The following is a 22670-nucleotide window of genomic DNA, read 5'->3' on the forward strand; positions in this document are numbered from 1 at the left end:
ACTTCTTAACTTACATTACACCCTCCTGCTGCAAAATGAGTGGGTCATCTGCCAATCAGTTAGTGTTGTTTCTAAGGAAAACAGTTAAAGAACCTGTTGCTATACAGTAAAACAATACTTCTCATACAAATCTATATAGTTTAGAGCCTTGTAAAATGTAGATTTTTTTTTCCCACTCTCTCTCTCTCTCTCTCTCTTTCATTCTCATTCTCTGGCTCTTGCTTTCTCTGCTGTCACTATTTGGTACCTTGCCAGGGAGATTTTTCTTCTAATATTATCCTTGGGCTTGAGGGAGAAAGAATGATATCTTTTGCAATAGTAATTTTTAAAAGTGAAGAACAAAGTGGTTATTTTCTTAAACTTAGCTTTTAATTCAAGTCAGATCCTGAAAAGTCATTTTTCTTAACTCCAAAGGCTTGATTGCTAGATCCCCTGTTTCATCATTTGAATGTCATGCCAATTATAGTAAGTTCACTTGGGATTTATCCATACTGTAGCTTTCTCTATAGCCAAGTGTATTTAGAAAGGTGTAAAATTCTTTCTCCCTTTTCTAAGTATCAAGGAAATAATTTTCAAGTCCAAATCTAAGAATTCAATGTGAAAGATGATGGGTACTTTGACCTGAGCAAAAAATAGAAGCTGGAGTTTGGTAAGCAGAGGTTCAGTCGTGACACTTAAAATTAATTGTTTGCCATATTATTAAGAAGTAATCAATGATGAAATAATGTAGTGGGTAAATCCATTTAAATTAAAGAAGGAACCTTCTCAAGACTTGTAAATGGTATTTTTAAAATTTTTATTTATATTGTAGAATCTATCAATTTTACAAAATTCTCACTGCTTATCTGATTTTTGGCATAACATTCATAAATAACCCTAGTTAAAATAAAGCCCTAGATTTAAAACATTAATATAGTTTCAGAGTTCTTTAAAATGTTCTTTCTAGTATGAAAGTTCTGTTTACTCTAGTGAATGGGGTGCTTTCAGTTTACATCCTCAATTTATCTCCACAGCACTGAATTGTCCTTTTGAAAATTCAGTTCGCTGTGCCTTGAGTATGCCGGGGTTTTCTAACTGTGAGCGTCACCATCCCTAGATGAAATCATGCTGCCCATACTGTGAGGCGTCTGAGATTTTACCCAACCTTCTAGCTAACAAGTTAACTCATGGTTTCATGGATGCTCACCGAAGACACATGACTTCTGAATCGGTTTTGAAAGGCTTTATGAGTCCCAGCAAAAGCACTCATCAGAGTGTCAGCATGTCACAGCAGTCCCCCAAGACCCAATTCCCAGAGGGTGATGCAGATAGGCCCAGATGGATGGTTACACCCACCGCAGGGGGTGTTCAGAGCAATCCTAAACTTGGGGAATCGGCTGTTTTAAAGGAAGCTGCAGGCAAGCCCACTCTGTCTCAGAGAAAGACGTTTGTTCCTCAACCCTGAAGATTGCTGGCTGCAAACCTTTTCTGAGAAATGGCCCAGATAAAGAGAGGTCAGGGTCAGGCATTCTTGGCATACCAGTAAGATGGGTAGAACACTAGAAACCCTCCCAACACTTGCAAATCTGTATATTAACGCTGGGAAAGAAAGAGGAAGTCAGCGCTTGGAAAACAGGTACTTACCTTGAAAACCAGTTCCACTCTTGATAAGTGGAATTATTTTTTGGCAAACAACCTCTTGTTACAAATTTGTCAAAGCTAAGTCAGTCTTCTTCAATTTCTGTGTCAAATACCAGTATGAAAAATATGTTAGTGTCATGGGTAATATATGAATGAGTGAATGTGACAGCTTGAGTGTTTTCTCAGTACAAAGCAAAATGTATGATTTTAAAAACAACGTTTTACATTTTTTGAATTTTATTAAAATGAAAGGAATGAATGTCATAATCTCATCTGCAGAGTGGACTGGTGTTAGTAGGTTTTTCATATCATATATATTTCTTTTTCATTCAGATGTTTTATCATATATTGCTGGTATTTTTGTTGGAATCATCTGGAAGTCCTCCTTTGCTCCCTTTGCTTTTATTTATTTCTCTCTTTACCAATTCTAGATAGGGATATTCTTATTTGCTAGGAAAAAAGTCACAATAATTCCTTTTACTGAAGTTCCTGGATAGTTTGATGAAGAGTGAATTCATGAAAATAATTGCCTATCTTCATTAGGGATTCATTTATTTAATAAATATTTATTGAGCAACTACAGTGTGTCAGGCACTGTTCTAAATGCTGAGGATGCAATAGAGAACAAAACATAAAAAATCTATAAGCCAATATATTTCCAATAAAAAATAATTATCACCAAATTGTCCACATTGATAACAATGCCCATTGCCTTTGATTCCCTTTTAATTCTGCTAGGGTTTGATGATTGCCCAAGGCTCAAAATTCTGTTTCTTACCCAGAGAGTGTCTACAGCCTTTGGCGGGGAGGTTTGTATGTGGAGTGAGCAGTAGGTGGCGATGTTAGCACGCAGGACGTTGGGAGTATTGGTTTTCATAAGCCAGCCACTGGCTTCAAGTGCACCTTGGGCCATGTAACTCAAGAACCTGAAATACTTCCTTTTTATTTTAGTTATCTACTGTGTTTGGGAATCCTATTTGCTCAATTACTCAGCAACAAATACGGATAGGGGTTGATTGTCAACGTCGGATGATAGCTGATTGGAGTTTCTCTAATTACCAGAGGTTGCTACGAGTTATGAGAGTATGGCATGGAATATGAATGTAGCACCTATTATAGTAACTCTTTTTGACCTCCCTCCATATTTTCTTCTTTCACGATTATATATTATCTTATTTATTACACTTCTGGCATATTCACAAAAAGGAAGCTCGGGTTAATATGTGTTGATTACCCAAAATGTATTTATCATTGTTTCGGGAATGTGGTTTAAATCAGAGATAAACATATGTAGTATGTTTCAAGAGCAGAACAGTGTGAGTCTGTGTTTATATGACAATGATGATTGAAACTAAATCTGTAAAACATGGCTGATTAGTCATAAAATTCCATTCCCAGGTGCATGATTTCATTGGGAAAATTAAGCAGAGGAGAGAGGCCAAATCTTTATTGTCTGGTTCTTGGGTGGTCAGCCTGAAAGCAGAGGTGAAGCAAAAGTGGGGCAGCCAGGGCAACACACCAAAAGCGTTGAAAATGTAATGACTATTGCTTCTGCTGCTTATGCCATCACTGATGAAAAGTTAATGTCTCTTAAAAAAAGATGATGTTGCTTTTTCAAGATATTTATAGTGATGTAAAACAGTAATTCCTACAGCAGCATTATTGTTTCAGACGAAAGCAAAATGAGCATGGAGTTTAGTACATTTTTTTTTTCATTCGTACATACGCTATTCTACCTTTTTCAAAATACAGAGGGTCCAAAAAAATGTATACACATTTTAAGAAAGGAAAAAACTGTATTAAAATTATGCTGATGGTGACCACTTTGAGCACCTTTTGTAATTGCAGAAGTCAAACGGGACTTGTATTCATCTTTTGTTATCAGTATATATTGCGTATTACAATTTGAATACAGTTTTTTACTTTCTTAAAATATGTATACATTTTTTTGGCACCTTCTATAGATAGATGTGGGAAATAATTAAAATGGTGCAGTTATTGTACGGATTGAAAGAAGAAACCTGTCCAAGTAGAGGACCTAAAATAAATTATCTAGAAGGAATTTGAGGTGATAGAAATGAATTCAAGAAATTAAGCTAATTGTCATTAAAAATCAAGGAAAGTGTAATTACTTTCAGTTTCATAATTCTTGAGCAGCCTGTATCTGATTTCTAGAACAACTTCCCTTTCTCTTGGAAAAAATTAAAGCAACTTTCTTTTCACTCCCTTCTTCCACATTTGCTTTCAGCTAATACGTTATACATCTACTGTTGCCATGTGTCATATGGGTGCTTGAGCTAAAGTAACAGAAGATACAATCCTTGCCTTCAAAACCCTCTCAATGTACCTTAGAGAAGAGGAACCCTAGAGAAGGTAACAGAAGTGCTATGTGCTTTGGGAAAAGCTGTAATAGAAGAAGCTTAGAGCATTAGGAAACACAGAGCAGAGACCCTTAACCTGGCCCAGGGAAAAAGTGTCCAGGAAGTCTTCTCTAAAGGAGGTGACCACTGAGCTACATTTGGAAGGCTGAGGCAAGAAGGGATTGGGGGAGGGCTGGCTGGTACAAAGTTATGCCACGTTTGCGGAACATGAACGAATTCATTTTGCCATGAGTGTAAGGTGTAAGCCCAGAGTGAAGGGAGACAAAAGTGGTAGAAGCAGACAGTGTAGACGCAGGAAGGGTCTTGAATAGCATGCTGAGAGGTTTCTGTCTCATGCTGAACATGTCCTTAAATATGCAGAGATACTAGGGACTGGAAAAGGTCATGATGAGGCAAACCTCATGTAGAAGCAGATGGTGTCTTAATTTGCTCCTCTCCTATATTCCTTCTGAGAGAATGGTTTAGAAACTTTTGGTTTTAGAGACCAGGGGCAAGTTATTTAAATCACAGCAAATATTTGATAAATGTGACTAAACTATTAGCATAAAATTATTTAAGAAATACATATTAGAAACAATTATCAAAATCAAGGGAACCCTTTAACATCTTACATTTCTCATGAAAGCCTACAGCTCAGTTTATATTTAATAGTCTTATAATCAAGACATTCAATTTTATTATCACTCACTCGTGAGTATCTTTCATGATAAAGCTATCAATTCACTTTCAAGTCTTGAGTGTACTAATTCGTTTCCCCTCCATGCAGTTTCAGACTGTTGTAGCTCTCCATGGGCAGTAAACATATTCTTTCGTGCATTATAGGTATTTGGGGGTAGATTTATTTTCTTTTGCTACATTAAAATTCCTTGAGGGTAAGAAATATGTCCATTTCACTTCATTTTCACCAGAACACTTGGAACAGTGCCTTACAAGTAGTAGATGTTCAATAATTATTTGAAGGAGTGAAAGCAATGAAATATTAGAAACTGCAGAGTTTCATGGCCAAGTACATTGCATTGATCGTAAGAGATTATATTGATCCAAGGTAATTGGGATGAGATCCTTTTGGAAAAGGAGAGCTTAATTACATTAATGAGCAAGGAACATAGATTTCAGGCTCAATCTCTCTCATATGTGAGAAGCAGAGTAGTGCTGTATAGTCTTGCTGTATGTCACTTCCTCTGAGAAGCTTCCATGCAGCATTAATTGCTTCTTTCTTATTATTACCATAGTATTTCTCTGTGCTCTTGAGAGACAGATTATGTCTTAATTATCTTTGTATGCCACCTATTCAAAAATTTTTGTTGAATGAATAAATAAATCCCTGTCCATGTGATAAATCAATTTACATTTGAGCTTGTATTTTCTCTTTTCTAAAATAGATCTAACAATCCGTATCTACTTCAGGGAATATCATACATTAATAAAAGTACTTGTAATTGGTGATAAATGTATACTGTCTTTCCAGGATACAGTTGGAGTATAAATAAATAAATGGAATTGTGACATATTAAGTGAAAACTTAGAAATGTTTGCTAGTATGACACTTTCCTGAAATAATGTAGTGGATTTTGGAGCCAGGCTGCCTGGGTATGAATCTGGTCTCAGGCATTTATTAACTCCATGACCTTGGGCAGTTACTTAACTTCCCTGTACATCTGGCTTTTTCATCTGTAAAATCGAAATAACAATGATATGTACCTCACAGAGTAATGGCGCTGTCTAAATGAACTAATACCAGACTAGTGCATAGGACAGCTAAGCACTCTCTAAATGCTAGCCCTTATTTTGTCATTATGTATGCATTTAATACTGACCTACTTACTCTAACATGACTTAAATGCTTTTGTTCCTTTTCATATCCCCAGCACATAGCAGACTGCATGCTCCATAGATTTCAATAAATATTTGTTGAATAAGTGAAAAAAAATAAATGCTTTGCACATTGTAAATGGACATTTTCCATGTTAATATTCCCAAGATCACCCTAAATCCATTTAGGTCAATTTAGATAAAAGAAATCCGAAATTATACATAGTGACTTGCTGGTTCAAGTTCTACTTGTCGGTCTGATTTTTCCATTTCCAAGATGGATTTATCTCAGAGGAAGTAAGAGATGGTCAATACACAAACATCCTCTGTTCCTTGTTGATAAAAAGCTTCCAGATACATGCTTTCAATCCCAAACTCCCTCTTTTCCAGTGTTTTGTTTTTGGTTTTGTTTTAGCTTTTCAGGTTGTGAGGCAAAAAGCTGCGTTAGATACTCCTGATTTTAAACACCTCTCATTAACAGCGCTGATCCACTCTATTATCCTCTTACCTGGAGGGAGACCTGGGTCCACAGCAATGACCTTGGAGAGGCAAAGAATCAGTCTGAGCGCCAGCAGGAGGCAGAAACAATGAGGAGCTGAAAATCCCATTCCCCTTTTGTCTTTGGACTTCATGGCATTTGAAAACCTGGGCAGATTTGGGCAGGACCTGAATTGAGAATCAGCTTGCCATATTGGGAGTCGCCAGAAGTTATCCCAGGTGGTGTTTAGAAAGGACACTAAACCTTTCTATTTTTTTTCTTTCCTTCCATCACCATGTGTTAGACCCCCTTTACCCTCTTCTACTATCCCCCACTCCTCCCTTTCCCTCTGGTAACCATTAAACTATTGTCTATGTCTATGAATTTTTGTGACTTTATTTGTTTATTTTGTTCCTTTGTTGCTTTCAGTTTTATATCCCACATATTAGTGAAATCATATGGTTCTCAACTTTTTCTGTGTGACTTATTTCACTTAGCATAATAATCTCAAGACTCATCCATTTTGTCACAAATGGAATTATTTCATCTATTCTTATGGCAGAGTACTATTCCATTGTGTAGATATGCCACGTCTTCTTTATCCAATATTCTATCAAGGGATATTTTGGTTGTTTCCATGTCTTGGCCATCATAAATAAAGCTTCAGTGAACATCAGAGCACATATATCTTTATGGATAAATATTTTCAGATTTTTTGGGGTATATATCCAGGAGAGGGATTGCTGGATCATATGGTAATTCTATTCTTAAGTTTTTGAGGAACCTCCACACTGCCTTCCATAGCAGCTGCACCAGTCTGCATTCCCACCAACAGTGTATGAGGGTTCCTTTTTCTCCACAGCCTCTCCAACACTTGTTACTATTTGTCTTGTTGATGATAGCCATTCTGACCGGTTGAGGTGATACCTCAATGTGGTTTTTATTTGCACTTCTCTGATGATTAGTGATGTTGAGCATCTTTTCATATGTCTGTTGGCCATTTGTATGTCCTCTTTGGAGAAGTGTCTGTTCAGGTTCTGTGCCCATTTTTAATTGGATTGTTTGTTTTTTTGTTGTTGAGTTGCATGATTTCCTTATATGTTTTGGATATTAACCCCTTATCAGAGGCATTGTTTGCAAATATCTTCTCCCATTCAGTTGGTTGCCTCTTTATTTTGTCAATAGTTTATTTTTCTGTACCGAAGCTTTTTAGTTTGATATAGTCCCATTCATTTACTTCAGCTTTTATTTCCCTTGCCTTTGAGGTCAAATTCATAAAATCCTCTTTGAACCCAAGGTCCATAGTTTAGTACCTATGTTTTCTTCTATGCAGTTTGTTGTTTCGGGTTTTATGTTTAGGTCTTTGATTCATTTTGAATTAATTTTGGTACACAGTGACAGATAGCAGTCTCATTCCATTCTTTTGCACGTGGCTTTCCTAGTCTCCCAGCACCGTTTATTGAAGAGGATTTCTTTTCTCCATCCTATGTTTTTGGCTGACACTAAACCTTTCAGTCTTTGTAAAAACTGAAGCCAGAGGAAATCTGAATCTGCATAGATAGTGGAATGCAGGGCTCTAATTAAAAACTGAGTTGAGTTTGTGTCCTTGATAATTATAAGGGTTCCAACCAAACTCATTCTCCGGCCTTAGGACTCATGGAAGGAAATTTTCAATGATTTGCAGTTTTTTTTGGGGTGTGTGTGTGTGTGTGTGTGTGTGTATGTGTGTGTTTATGCTGATTCTCTTCAAATTAGTCAAGAAGCAAACAATATTACTTATTAAACACCTTTATGAAACAGCATAGGTTAAGAATTATGCCAGATGACTTATGGTTCTTGTTTAATTTATTAACCTCATAGATATTTTAAAAAGAATAAAGTGTGCCATGTCCTGATACCATCTCTATTTGATTTGATGCAGCCTGCTCTGGATCTTATACTTAACAAGGGAAAAAGGAGAGATGTTTATTGTCTTAAAGAACAAAAATCAAGCAACCCCTTAGTCTTTTCCAAACCAGGGCCCAAAAGAGCTTATTCATCTCCTCCTTGTCTGCCTAAGAACTGAGCGGTACCATATAAAATAGTCATGAAGAACTAGAATCTAGAGGGAGAAACTATTATAGTTGTGCCTCTATCCTTCTTCCCCCTAATCCATTCAGTCATAAAACCTTTATTTGACCTGCACACACAAGGTTGGAGGAAAGAAGGGGATATGAAAAGAAAAACTAAAGGCGAAATATTAATTCCAAAGGAGTTTAGGTGGGGGCTGCAGTGTTCTTGCCAGAAATTAGCTCTTTTGTACCCTGTGTGCAACAAAGATATTCTTTCCAGGCTGGATCCTGTATATCAGGTTCCTTATGGACATGGTAAATAGAAAAGCACGCAGTTCTATTTTGGGGGTAGATTCAGTGAGAACCATGATACTTAGATCATTTATGAAATTGGCACATGGATTCCTCATCAAATTCTACATGGGAATGAGGGAAATGAGGTTTGCATGTGATTCAGACAATCACAGACAGTCTAATCTTTTTGAAAGAGGCCTCCTCATAAAATTAAGAAATTGAACTAGTTCCACGTTTACAGATTATTCCCATTAGGGCTAGGTTAGAATTGAGGATAAGGAATAAGCTCTCTTACAGCATCCAGCCTGTCTTACCTATAGTAGGCATTTTCCAAATGTATTTGTTGAACTAAAGAAGGAGTGAAATCACTCACTTCCTTTCTACTGCTATCATTCTATTAAGTGTGACACACAGAGCAATTCATAAGTAAGTACTTTCCTGACACTTTGATCTTTTTGGGAAAAACCTCTGGAAGAAAATTTCGCTATTTTCTTTCTAAACTATGGGTTATCTTGGCCCTTGATGGAAAACCTTCTCCGTCTAGTGCATGTTTATCCCTTCCATTTATTTCCATGCTATTAGGAAATAATACTTTTATGATAGCATTCAGGAATGGTGTGGAATCACATCACACATGCATTTAATGTACACGTGGCTTTAGAATCTTAACTCCGACGCAGGTGAGACCAACGATGCCCAAGGGTGTGAGAGCAGCAGTTGCTTCATGGGGCCACAAGAGGAAAGACCCATGAGGGATGAGTGACAGGCAGCAGGTGACCTGTTTCCGTGACTTGTTTCCAAAGACGGGACCCATCAATCAAGATTTAGAGCAACAGCCAACCAATGTTTTCTAAGTACTTGCTACATGTGCACTATCATGCCCTAGCTACTTTCATATTTTTTTCTTCTTTAATTCTCAGAACAGCAACACACAGGATCTGTATGAAGGTTATAATGGCTTAATATTAAAACAGAATGCAGTTAAACTTGCAGGCAAGAAAAAGCACTTGGAAATTCTCTATCCTTTCCCCATTCACATTAGGAACTTGAGAATTATCTTAAAGGAAGAAACACGTGAATGGCCTGACATCCACATAAAGACTTTCCTTTTTATTTCTTCCTTTTGTCTAGCGCCTGGCTCTCAATCCTAAATGGGAGTGTGTATTACTGGAAACACTTGTTCACATACTCATATATTAAATGTTAAGTATGATTTAAGGGAGTTTGTGATAATTTTGAATACAATGGATTTTTGTTTTAGGCACTAACTTTAAAATGAACCCTTAATTAACAAAAGACTCCACTTTATTCAAAATAAGCAATAAAAATTTAAAATATAAAACAAAATTCAGAAACAGTGGTTATTGCCAAGTGTTGTTTTAATGTGTTATGGAAAGATCATCTTTTCTAACATCAGCATCTTGGCTCTGTTGCCAACTGCAGGAGGAAAAAAAAGGGTTAGATAAGGAAGAGTTCTTCAGGTTCAAAGTTTCTTTAATACTTGTTTTGTACATGTGAAATAAATAAATAAATGAAGGGCCCTCCAAAGTGTCTGCTTGAGACATGAGTAGACAAAGCAGAAAAACAGATTAGAAAGGGATGTCTCTGGCCCAGGCCTCCAGGAGAAGGGCGAAGTCACCCAGTGATAGGTTCACCAAAAAGAAAAAAACAACAAAAAAATCACGCTTTCTTTTAGAGTCCTTTATAGCATAAAAGAAATCTCTCTACCTTTCTCTGTATCTTTTCTCACTTGTACAAAGGAAGGGTGGACACTTATTTGCAAAAAGTAAGTTTTAAAATCCCACCTTTTCCACCTTAGATTAACAGTCTTCTTAGAAATATCCCTTCTTTCTTAAGCTTCCCACAGTAATTCTTTGCCACATGGTGCCATAGCCTGTGGTTTCAGAGTGAGGGCCTCAGCGCCAGACAAACTGGTTGCAAATACTAAATCTGTCACTTAGTAGAAGTATCACTTTGTGTAATTTACTTAACCTCTCTGAGACTCAGTTTCCCCTGTCATGTAATAGGGATAATTTCTTGCTCTCTCCCTGGGCAGTAAAGGACAATGCGTTTCAAACTTAGGAGATAGTAAAAAATATTTGTTGACGGATGAAAGGTAATCGCGAAACAAATAGTATAGACGGAGCACATAGTCGGTTCTCATTCAACTGTGGTTATTCTTACTTCCTGTCAGCTGCTAGATACATGGGAATGATTTTGTTTTCAACAGTCTAACTGAACAGAAAGAGCAGATTGAGGAGACGTGATGACATTGGTGGAAGAACAGAATATCGACATATAAGTAATAGGACCGTATTTGAGAGAGTTCATTTATAAATTCAAATGTTTTTCCAGTTCCAGTTCTGCCGTGAAAGCTCACCCCCTGAGATGGTGACTAGGGCAGGCGCCTGTGTGCTTTTACAGAGCTCCACAGCTGTATCCTTGGCTTAAGCTCTTTTCCCCTTAATATCAACTCAGCCTTTCTCCTCTGGTGTCTCTCAGGTCTTCGTGGTACTGGACTCACAAGACCACCTGTCACATTGCTCATGAGTCTTCCTACTCTACCTGGGAGGCCCCTGCTAATCGTGCTGGCTTCCACCTCTGCAGCCAGAAAGCGTAGGCTTCAAGGCCCTGCTGACAGGGCTTATTGGGATCGGACTGTTCTCGAGGCTCTTAGGATGCACCCCGTAAGGTGCCTTCTTCCAGTAGTGCCAAAGGGCAACAGGGCAAGAGCTCCCTTACCATTCAGTGTTCCTGCAGCTTCCCTAAGTCATCTCCTGCTTTCCAGGCCCACATTCAAAGACGGGATATGATGAAACCTGCGAAGACGATGGCACTTTGCACGCTCTCTTTTTCCCTCATATTATCACAGTCCTCTCTTGCTGCCTTTTTTTTTTATCACATCCGCCTCCATCTTAATGCCAAGTAAGCCTTCATGACCAATAGGATAGTTCCTCTTTACTCTATGTTAATGCGATAAGCTTAATTCCCCATGCTTGGTTGTTGATTCATTAATAAAGGAAGAAAATGAAAAAATTCAAAACTCTTCCCTCAACTCAAGACAATATCTTGGTTTACAAGTTTATGGTTTTTTGTTTGTTTTTAAGGAGGGCACAGCTCACAGTGGCCCATGCTGGGATCAAACCTACAACCTTGTTATTAGCACCATGCTCTAGCCAACTGAGCTCATTGGCCACCCCCTCCCCCTTTTCCCCCTGCATAATCTTATTTGCATGTCAGAAGGTAAATATTACCTTGGTCTTTGTCTTTCATGGCTTCAAAACCAAATTCTAATCTTCTCTGTAGTCAGATGGATGTTTTCCATGGAGCAAGCAGAAGTTCTTCTACTTGGAAAGGCAAGAGCAAAAGCACATTAGTAATTTCTTGAATATTTCCCTACAGTGTTTCAGGTTCAGAGTGCAATTTATCGGGAAATTTCCTTTGAAGAATACTACAGAGACATTCAGGTTATGAAAGTCTGCATGATAGTTTTAAAATACCTCATCTATTATTTGTATGCTGTATAGAATGTGCAAAAAATAAAGCTGGCCCTCGGAATTCTATACAGTTAGAACTGAGTTGTATAGGTACGTTCTCAATGTAAACTCTTTTGGTAATTTTATGGTGTTGACACTTATATGTGCTGAACTGAGCTATGATCAGTTTCCCCAAATGGAGCCTTAAACCTATACAGCTGTTTTCCAAGACTAAACTTGTTGTTTTGGGGTTTGATTAAACTAATAAATCGAATAGCCTGGTTTAATCTCTAGTATTTCGTGTAGACATTGATGTAGATTTTAAACTAGAAAAGCATAAAATGAAAGTATGTTTTCTTTGGCAGGCATTTGATGTGCTTGGAAGAGTTGAAGCTTACCTTAAGCTCCTTAAATCAGAGGGTTTAAGTCTGCCTGTCTTGGCAGCAAGGCATGAGGAATTACACAGAGAAATTAAAGACTGCACAGCTGATGCTTTGCAGAAGGGACAAGCCTTAATCAGCCAAGTAGACTCCGGCAGGTGAGTAAGGTCTATTTCTTCCTCAGTGGGACAAGCTTTTTCACAGTTTCCACAGCCTGTTAAAAAATAAGTTGCATGATTTTTTTTTCCTGCTTCTAATACTATGACATGGCTTAAAAGGATCTATTGAATTTTGGTCAACAGTAATTTTGAACTTAGTATTGCTCATCCAGAAGTGAGGCCATGTTCTGAGCCTGAGGACCAGAAAATGCTAAAGCTTTCTTTCTATGACTTTCTGAGGAGGGGAGAGGAAAAGGACAAAAAAAGACACAGAGCTTTAGTTCTCAATGTTTTTCATATCCTGGCACCTCCATAGGGTTTCCTCCGTTTTAATTCATGAGCCTTCAATCTACCCTGTTTTGTTTTGTTTCCAGACAAAAAAATAAATAAATAAGGACCAGAATTCCCTTTCATATAGACCTATAGTGACTCACCAAGTAAAAAACCCAAATAAAAGGTGACATTGTTAATAATAATAGTAGCTCACATTTACTGAGAGCCCAGCATGTGGCAGGCACTTTGCAAAGAGCTTTAGGAGCATTATCTCATTAATTCCCACAGCAACTCTACAAGGCACATACTATTAATGTTCTCCTTTTACAAATAACTGAGACACAGAGAAGTTAAGTAACTTGCACAAGGTCACACAGCCAGCTAGTGGCAGGTCCAGAATTTGAATCCAAGTGCACAAACCCTAGAAACCACACTCTTCACAATTGTGCTAGGGCTGATCGTTTGTATTAGCACTTTTGGTGAGTGTTTCGGTGTGAGTTTAGAGCTGGGTGGGAATAAGGAGAGAAGGACCTTGTGAAACAGAAAGAAAATTAAATGGGAAAGTATGAGAAAGACTAGGGATTGGAAGACAAAAAAGGGAGATGACAGAGCAGATGATGGAATAGATATTGGCCAGGAAGAAATGAAGGCAGGACTTACATTTTGATAGAGAGACGTGAAGATTTGTGCAAATGAGTTAAGCCCAGTATTTTATCTTCTATATTCACAATCTCCTTGAAACTCAGAGACATTCAATTTGAGGAACAATGAACTGCTAGAATGTGGTAAAATTATTCTATTTCTGTTTTTGTTTTGTTCTATGTTAGATGTGTTTAAAAGTGTAGATTTGGTAAGTTTGGGTTTAGAGAATTTTCTTTCCAGAATTCAGTCTAAATCTGGGCGGAGATATTTACCCAGGGTTTATGATGGTTGCTACAGGACCATGCAAACCCAAGAGCAGAAATAATCCAAGGTCTTCCAGCAGTAGCTAAAAGGCTGAGACTATGAGAAGGGCAAATAATCCTCGCCTTTGAAAAACGAGCAACAACAAGTGTAGGTAGTACAGTAAAGTTTTACTATAGTAAAGTTGCTTTACTTGAGCTCCACGCCATGGATGAAGTAAAGGTATGTCCACTTGGCTCCAGAAGCCCCACTGTGCCCAGGTACGGCCTCAAAGTGTGGTTCAGGAGCTCTTTCTCCCTCCCCTGCTCCAGGTGCAGTTTTCCAGAATGTTTAAATGTCTTGGACCGTGCAAAGATATCCTGTGGGGGGCTATCTGGACTCAGGGTAGGTGTTCAACACTGATCTGAGTCATGTGACAACTAGATTAGGTGGTGAGGTCTCCAGTTATAATTGGGGAATGTCGTTTTACCAAGTAATTCTCAAAGCACCAATAGATGTTATCTTTCTGTTTGGTCTGCTCTTTGCTCGGAGTGCTTTTCCTGCCCTTGGGCAGTTTCCTTTCACACGTAGTTGATCCTGAGACAGCCAAAGCCCCCTCCCCTCATCCCTGGTGATCTGTCTCTAGTGCACTGCCCCAGAAATCCTAGGTGTTTGGCCTTCCCGAAGTCTGGTCTCTGTCCCCTCAACTCAGCGAGACTTCCAGGCTTTGTCTGGGCTTCACCTGCCTGAGCTTTGATCTGGAAATTGCCTTCCAAGCAGTAAGCTGATGCATTTGTAAGCTCACCTCTTCCGTTTCCCTTCTCTCAGGGATCACTGTCCTGTGTATCTGTCCGTCAATGTCTGAGAACAACTGTTTCTTATATTTTGTTTATTTTCTAGTTGTTTAAGGCACGAGGGTTAATCCAGTACCTGCTTCCTGGCCAGAAATCAAAGTTTCCTATTCAGTTTTGATGCTTAACTCCTGGAGTTGGAAAGCTGGTCACAGTTTATTATTGCTAAACTTTATACCTTTTGCTCTAATCAGTAATGCTTTATTTTCAGTACTTAAACATAAAAGAAGTGCTTTTATTTTACATTAGTCTCTCTTCAGGGTGTTAATGACTGTTTTGGGCCATTCCATGTGTAATGGTCAACACATTTATCTACTGAGCTAGATAAATTCCTTTTGCTTTCTTTGCTCTTTCCAGTCTTAATATTCTACTTTAATCTCTCTCTCTCTCTCTCTCCATATATATATATACATATATATACAGTTTTTCAAAGAGGCATCTGTAGTTCTAGTCTTCAGGCTGCAGAAGAGTCTTAATAGAAAAAGCAATAGTTAGGGACCATTTCAAGAAACTTTAATTAATGGTTGGGTAACTGGATTTTAAAAGTAATTAGTAGTACGGTTTCTGTCAACATCCTAGATATATGAGCTTTTACAGTAGTTCCAAGATGTTTGGTTACCCTGAGATTTCACAATATTTTACAAATCAATACTATTTCCATTTTGTAGGAGAAACTGAAGGTAAGGTAAAATCGTTACTTGGCAAAGGACGTTTTTGATTCAGAAGGTAGATATAGAATAAAAATCCATTAAAACTGAATTGAAATGCATTAGAAACTCAGTTGCAAACTCGAGCCACACTTAGCTACTGACCTCAATCCCATGCATTCCATTTGGGACTTGCTTCCCTTCTTCAGCTAATGATTTATCTGTTCAATGACCTGAGTCACCATCAGAGGAAGAAGCAGAACGTAAGAAGGAGTTTTCAAGTTGCAGCCACTGCTGTAGTGAAGTGGAGTTTAGCATGGAGGCCATGGAAATAAATGTAAATTTCAGCAGCGCAAAGTACACGTTACTGAACATCACGATGGCTTCCTCGGCTTCTGAATGACAGCCACACCACTGGGACACATAACACTAAGGTTCCTAGTACCAGACGTTTGAAAACTGGTTGTGGGTAAGAAACATAAGACTCAGTGTCAGAGGAGTTTTATTTCATGCATTCTGAGGGTCAAAACTATGCCATCCCTTTTAAACTTAACTTCTGTGAGCCTCAGTTTCCTTCTCTGTAAAATGAAGATATACATTTCATAGAGGTTTTGTTTCGTTTTGTTTTTAATCAGATGAGATAACACTACCCTTGGCACATAGAGATTGTCCAATAAACAAGTGGTTCACTTATATTTTTTTACTTTCTATACAAAGAGCTTTAAAAGGTAAATACTGAATCACATGGTTGTTTCAAATTATTACAATAAAGTCAGCTGCACCAAATCATATTCATTTTCACTAACTGAGAAAGGCTATATTTGAAATAGGACAGATAAGGATTTATCATAAGGTAATAAAAGACAGAATTTAGTATTGGGTCAGGCTGGCATTTCAGAGACCCTTAGATCTGATTTTTTTTTCTTAGACAAAAAAATGGGACTTTAGAAGTTCATGTTTATCTGAGACGAAGCTGCCCAGTGCATCTGAGACCTTTGTCGTTATTGTTCTGTAATCGTTACCTTATTAGGAACAGGTCCACACTATTTTTCTATACTGGAATCAAAGACCTTTGAAGTTGGAACAGTGTCACCAAATAAATGATTATTTAAATGTTTCCTTGCCTTTTCTATTTCCTCCCTATAATTGGGTGGTAATTCTGAGTCCTTAAATAGTTTATTATCTTTTCAGAGTATATCTGTCACAATCTAAATACACTTGAATTTGAAAGGCGTTTTAGTGCGTTTATTTGCACTTAGTTATGATGCACATGACTTGTAATAGTATGTGACAGTGGTCAAACTCAGACTGGTAGTGAAGTTGAAAGCTCCTGGTTTCAGGTCCTCACCTCCTCCGAGGCCTTGCTTGGCATCACATTTGAACACAGTCTAAAAAGAGACCAAAGGTGGCCTGCTACCAAGCAATATTCTGCATTTTTTAAGCCACAGGAAGTTGTAGTGATTGGAAGTGCTCTGTCAGAGACTTTGTGTGAGGGTGAAGTTTTCCATAATTGGGCAAAAACAAGGGACCTCTTTTTTTTTTTTTTGTCAGTGTAGTTACCAGTTCAGAACTCAAAGACATGCAAACACCCAGCAAAACCAGGCCACTGTGTGAAGTATTCGTTTGCATTTTTCTGTTTACTAAAATTAACTTAACATTTACAAGTAAACTTGCTTCAGTATTGACTCAATTTCTATCCCTGCATAACAAACTGTACCATTTTTCATCCTACCTTGTTATGGTGAATTTAAGCTGTCAATGTAAGAAACATCTAAATCTGTAGAGAATTTTTATAAGTTTATTTGAGCCAAACTGATGACATATGCCGGGGAATAAGATCTCAAATGCTCCTGGAGAATAGAAGTTTGCAGTTTCTTTTATGCATTTGGAATTAAGGAAGGAACATAAGGAAGATTACATGGATGTGGGAGACAGTAAGGGATTGAATTACAGATTAGTTAAGATCATGTGCTCTTTTGAGGGTGGTTATGTCTTAGATGAGGGGTCTGAAAGGGTGGTTCCCACATTAGAAGATGGGGTCTGAAAAGAGCCATTTTAAAGGTATGTTAACTTAGATGCACAGAAACAATGGACAGGGCTTGCTTAAGGCAAAAATAAACCTTTCACTAAAAAGTTACAGGCCTGGGATGTGACTACCCACCATGACCCGCCCAGTTAGGAATTTCTGATCAGATCACCCTGATTCTATGGTTACTTGCCATAGAACTTTTTTTTTGTCCACAAGGTGTACACAAGACCTCATCCTGGTTGAATATTTTGCTTTGATATAACTTGAAGTGTTGTCTGTTTTGATCTAAAATTTATTACTTTTTTAATGTTAATTCTTCATATTTTCATATTTTACAGAGAAACACGAACAGGAGTTAACTGGGATATTGCCTTCTTTTCCCGTGATTTTCATTTATGTTGATTACCACTACTTGCCTGGGTTGATATTGGGGATGATTATGGACTCAGACCCAGCGTGGTCTGTTTGTTGTTCCAGGGTATTACTGAGCATCTTTTGTAAATCAGGTGCTCCCAAGCCTGGTGTGACAAGCAGAGTGTCTGCCCTCATGCTGCTTATACTCTGGTGGGAAGAAGGAGTCAATGAACAAAGTAAATCAGTAAATAACATGCTCTTACACAGCAATGAGTGCTATGAAAAACTGTAAAGGTGAGATGGAATAGAGAGTGACCGTGGGGAAGCAACCTTTTTAGACATTGTAGTCAGGGAAGGATTCTTTAAGGGAAGGAACTACTGTGCAAATAGCTGGGAGATGAGTAGACCAGGCAGAGCAACAGCAAAGGTGTAACGGAAAAAAGGACGATGTGGCGGGTGACAGGGGGGCTGGAGCATAAGACAGAATCAAAGATCTGGGTGAAAGTTAGATTGTTCACATGGCCATTAGCAGTCATGGAAACACTAGTGTTGGAAATACTGTCTATGTGTTGGTGAATTTAACCCTCAAAAGCACGCTGTGACGTCAGTAGTACTGGTATCACTGTCCCCGTTCGTAGATGAGGACGCTAGGGCACTGAGAGGGTCAGTAACCTGCCCTACTTCCTGTCACATGGCAGTAAGAGGTAGAGCACTTGAATGCAAGTCTGAACCCCTAAGTTAGGTTGCTCATTCTGTGTCTGTCTACTGCTTTCATTCCACTTTAATGAACAACAAGGAGCCTGGCCACTTAGTGAACATGGATTCTTCTTATATTCCAGTGTGCTTAAAATGTGCTCCATGTGTCCTCTAGTTTCAACTCAAATCTCACCTTCCCTGAAAGTTTCTTTCCGGTTATTTAAAAATTCACTGACTGTACATATAAGCACCTTGTATGACACACCAGCACCAGGCATGACGGGCAGTCAAAGATATATAAACCTGGACTTGCATCTCTGGGACCTTACTAACAGTCTGTCAGAGAATGACACATCGAGGGAGTGTGCTCTAGACCCAAGAAAGCCTCGAGGACAGTGGGTTTTGGCGCCCCCTTTTCAGAGAAGGGAGACACCTTCCCAAGCTCGTGTGATCAGGATAAGACAAGTGAAGGAATGAGATTTGAGAGGGCCTTAGGTGAATCTGATCATCTGAGATGGGAGAAGGATTTACACCCTTTAGCCAGGATGCACAGAATCAATACATATCAAACACACACTACTTTTTGAATTCCGTTGTATTTGTCAGCTATGTCTCATGGCTTCACTTTTCCTTCTGCGATGGTCTGAATCATTTCTTAGTGGTTTGACTTGTGACAGTATCATCTCCTCATCCAGACCACGACATCACCTTGTAGAGATGAAACCATGCAGGTAACCTCTTTTATATCCCTTTTCTTAGTATTTACATATTAGGTGACTTGATTTGAAATGTTAAGGGACTTGATATGACATTAAAGGAAAGGTTCTATCATAGTAAAAAATATTTTTAAAAATCTTAAGTGGAAAACAAAAACCATCCAACTTTCCAACAAAACAAAACAAAGAAACAAAAACAGAAATTTCCTTTCCCTAATAGAGTCATCTATGATTGCATGTTGTGGGAATTCTACCAAGCCTGTAAGAACTTAAAATATCTGTTTAAAAAAAAAAAAAAGTTTGGTGATGAATTTAGATGGTAAATGTCAGAAACTGAAATTTCGGAAATTGCAAAATCGAGTTTTTATGACAGTGTTAACTCAGCCACTTTTCAAACATGTTCATGTCTATATTAAGTTGTTCTTTTCAGAGGTTGAGTAAATGTCACAACTGCAATCTGGGCCTGTTAACATTTTGTCCAGGCTTTTATAATTCTGAAACTCTTAGTATGGAAGCACCAAAAGCTCACATTTTCCATTAAATCTAGGAGTAACTAGATTAGGATCTTGTAAAAGATCTAGGAGTCCCTCATTGCAATATGCTTTCATTTATGTATGATGCTGATAATGTGGTATATGAAGTAGCAAGGATCCCAGAGTAAGAATGTCTGAAACTGCAGAGTGTAGAGGAAGCCTGACTAAAAGGGCAGAGCAGAAATCTCTGTCTTGGGTGACTAAGGAGGAGTTCTCTCAGATTAGAAGCTTTGGAGAGAAAGGAGCCCAGAAAAGAGAGAGGGAGAGATATAAGTGGATATACTTATAAATAAAACACTCATCATAGTTCTGTTTCTAATAAGTACAAATCTGAAAAACACCTAAATATTCCCAGAAAATAGAGAACTGTTTTAATATTTTAAGGACAAGCTCATAATGGACTATTCTAAACCCATATCAAAATAGTGTTCTTGAGGAATATTTAAGGACAGAGAATAGCCTTACAACACAATGCTAAGTGAGTAAAAGTTGGATGGAAGTTTTATATATGGCATTATACTAACGGACTACAAAAAGAAAAACTTTTGGGAAGGAAATACCTTAAACTATATTTTTATATTTTTCTCATTATCACGAATGAGAATATTTGCTTGTTTAGTTCTTACTGCGCCCTTTTTATCTGAGGATGTGTGTCATCGATCATGGAAAATTGTTAGCACTTATCTCTTTAAATATTGATTTTCTATTGTGCTCTCTTTTCTCTTCTCCTATAACTCCTCATAGAGTGTTGGAGCCTCTCAGTCTGTCCTTCAGGTCTCTGAACTGTCAGATTTTTCGATCCTTTAGCTCTTTGTGTTGTATTCTTAGTGAATCCCTCAGACTAATTTTCTCTTTGTTTTCATTCACTGATTTTTTAAAAGTTATTATAACTATATTTTTTCATTTCTAGAATTTCTAGCTCATTTTATTTCATATCCAATTCTGTTTTTATTTCTGTTTTTGTTTCGGAGTTTCTTGTTCTTTTATTATGGGTGTTGGATTTTCTTTTTAATTTCTGATGATCTCAGACGTATTTATAGTAAAGTCATTTTCAGATTACTTAGCTTTATTTCAGATAGAGTACATTTATCTCTCAATTGTTTAGTGTCCTGCTTAGGATTTATTTTCCTCATGTATTTTGAAATTTTAGATTGTACTCTCACCTGGAGTGGAAGTGTTTGTTTTTTGGCTTTATATTCCTGCTTTTATTCTTTTCCTCTTTGTTCTTTTGTCCTTAGCCAGCTTTGCAATGACTTCCACCTGAATTCACAAGGTCTCCAGTCCAGAATCCATGTTTTGTTGTTTGGTCAGGGTCATGTTAGGTCCCATGGAGACACAGTGGCTCTCAGAGATGTAGCCAGAGAATCGGGTGGGGGTTGAAGGATGGTTCCTGATTGCCCTGCTGGTTGTCTGACTCCTTGGCCCAAGTATCACTTGTTTACAGGGTTTTTCAACCTCCTTTTACGAAGAGGGAGAACCTCATCCCTCTTACTTATTTCCGATATTCTCCTACCCTTTGTGTAGGTCTCTGTGGGCTCATAGGAATGGAACTTGTGTTCATCTCTGATGTATCTGGGCCAGAACCCAAGAGCTCTATAGCTTCAGTGCCACTTACTTTCTGTTTCTTCATTGTTATATGTATATTGAAGGTGTGTGTGTGTGTGTGTGTGTGTGTGTGTGTGTGTGTGAGAGAGAGAGAGAGAGAGAGAGAGAGAGAGAGAGATTTGTTTGATAGAGATTCTCGATGTATATAGCTTAAGTCAGAAAAATAATTGTAAAAACATACATTTCACTTCTATAGTACCAATGGCATTTTTTTCCAATTAGAGATGAAATCTAGAGAACGACTGTTTCCTCCAAAATAAAGATCATAAACATAAAGGGACACTGTTTGGGTCTCTGTCAAAAGAAGCCAGCAAGCAAAAGATAAGGAAGATATATAAATAAACAAATATATATATATTTAAGATATATATATATATATATTTTCATTTTTAAAGTGTAATTTGTCTATACACAAAAAGGAAAATATGATCAGCTGGTTCCTTCTGATGAGATAGAGTAACTCGTCAAGTGCTTGCCATCTGGTTCAGCTCCTAATCCAGATGGGCTGCCAATAAGAATTTATGAAAGGTTTGAAAGCAACTTGCTGTTCTCCAAAAAGAATCATTAGAACACATTAACATTGGGATTTGCCCCCCTCCCTCAGCCCCAATTTGTGGCAGATGCAAAGATATGGCAACTGCTTCCATACAGCAAATAGAGCAGTCTATTTTTGAGCCAGAAGTGAATATTCTCTGCTCTTTGGGGGAAAACAAAATCACTTTTATTCCCCCGTTCCATCCTCTCTACTGACTCAGTGAACAAGGGAGAAAAGGCTCCCATGATGGAGTTTCTAACAAATGTCTGAAGACGCCTTCACAGTGTGTCGTTTCTGAGTGTCTGTGATGCTTGGAAAAGTTCAAGTCAACAGGAATAGTCTGATGAATCTCCTACTCACACATACTCACAGGCACCGTCTAACGCATTCTTACAGACAAAGCCCAAAAGTCAGTGAGTATTTACAATGAAATTAGAGTCACAGATTCTAAGAGCTGGAGGTCTAGTCCACTGTTAGCCCCTCTCCCACCCAATCAGGCAGCACATGAGCAGTGCGGCTTCAGGAGCAGAGCAAAATGACGGCACTTCGTTCAACAAGTTTCTGGTATTCGTTCTTAGTTCTCGTCCTATCATTTATTTAATATGATTGGGAAGTACTAGGACTTCATTCCTGGTTGACTGATGGAAATCTATTAATTTATTTTCAGTGAGTGTAAGAATTGCTGGCAGAGAGTGAGGTCATATTTTTCCTTTGATCAAACCATCTGCTTTATAGACTCTGAGAAAATTGTCAGTATGCATGCTATACATGTTTTAAAATGTTTGGGATGTTCAAAAGAAAAGTCTGAAATCAGTGTATAAAGTTTCTAACTGAAAATAATGGCATCAGGGTGGGTTATAACCTGCAGATGAAGTTGACACGAAGAAGGAACGTAGGGG

General features: G+C 38.0%; 1 protein-coding gene across 3 annotated transcripts in view; it reads left to right on the forward strand.

The window, feature by feature from the left end:
- CCDC141 (coiled-coil domain containing 141) overlaps positions 1-22670 on the forward strand; it is a 179947-nt gene that overhangs the window by 99016 nt on the left and 58261 nt on the right. For all 3 annotated transcript variants that reach the window (XM_033113107.1, XM_033113108.1, XM_033113110.1), the window contains one exon: positions 12478-12650. In XM_033113107.1, coding sequence (XP_032968998.1) covers positions 12478-12650 — 173 coding nt within the window. The remainder of the gene's footprint in view (positions 1-12477; positions 12651-22670) is intronic.

Source organism: Rhinolophus ferrumequinum, chromosome 8 (assembly GCF_004115265.2).
Source record: "Rhinolophus ferrumequinum isolate MPI-CBG mRhiFer1 chromosome 8, mRhiFer1_v1.p, whole genome shotgun sequence".
NCBI lineage: Eukaryota > Metazoa > Chordata > Mammalia > Chiroptera > Rhinolophidae > Rhinolophus > Rhinolophus ferrumequinum.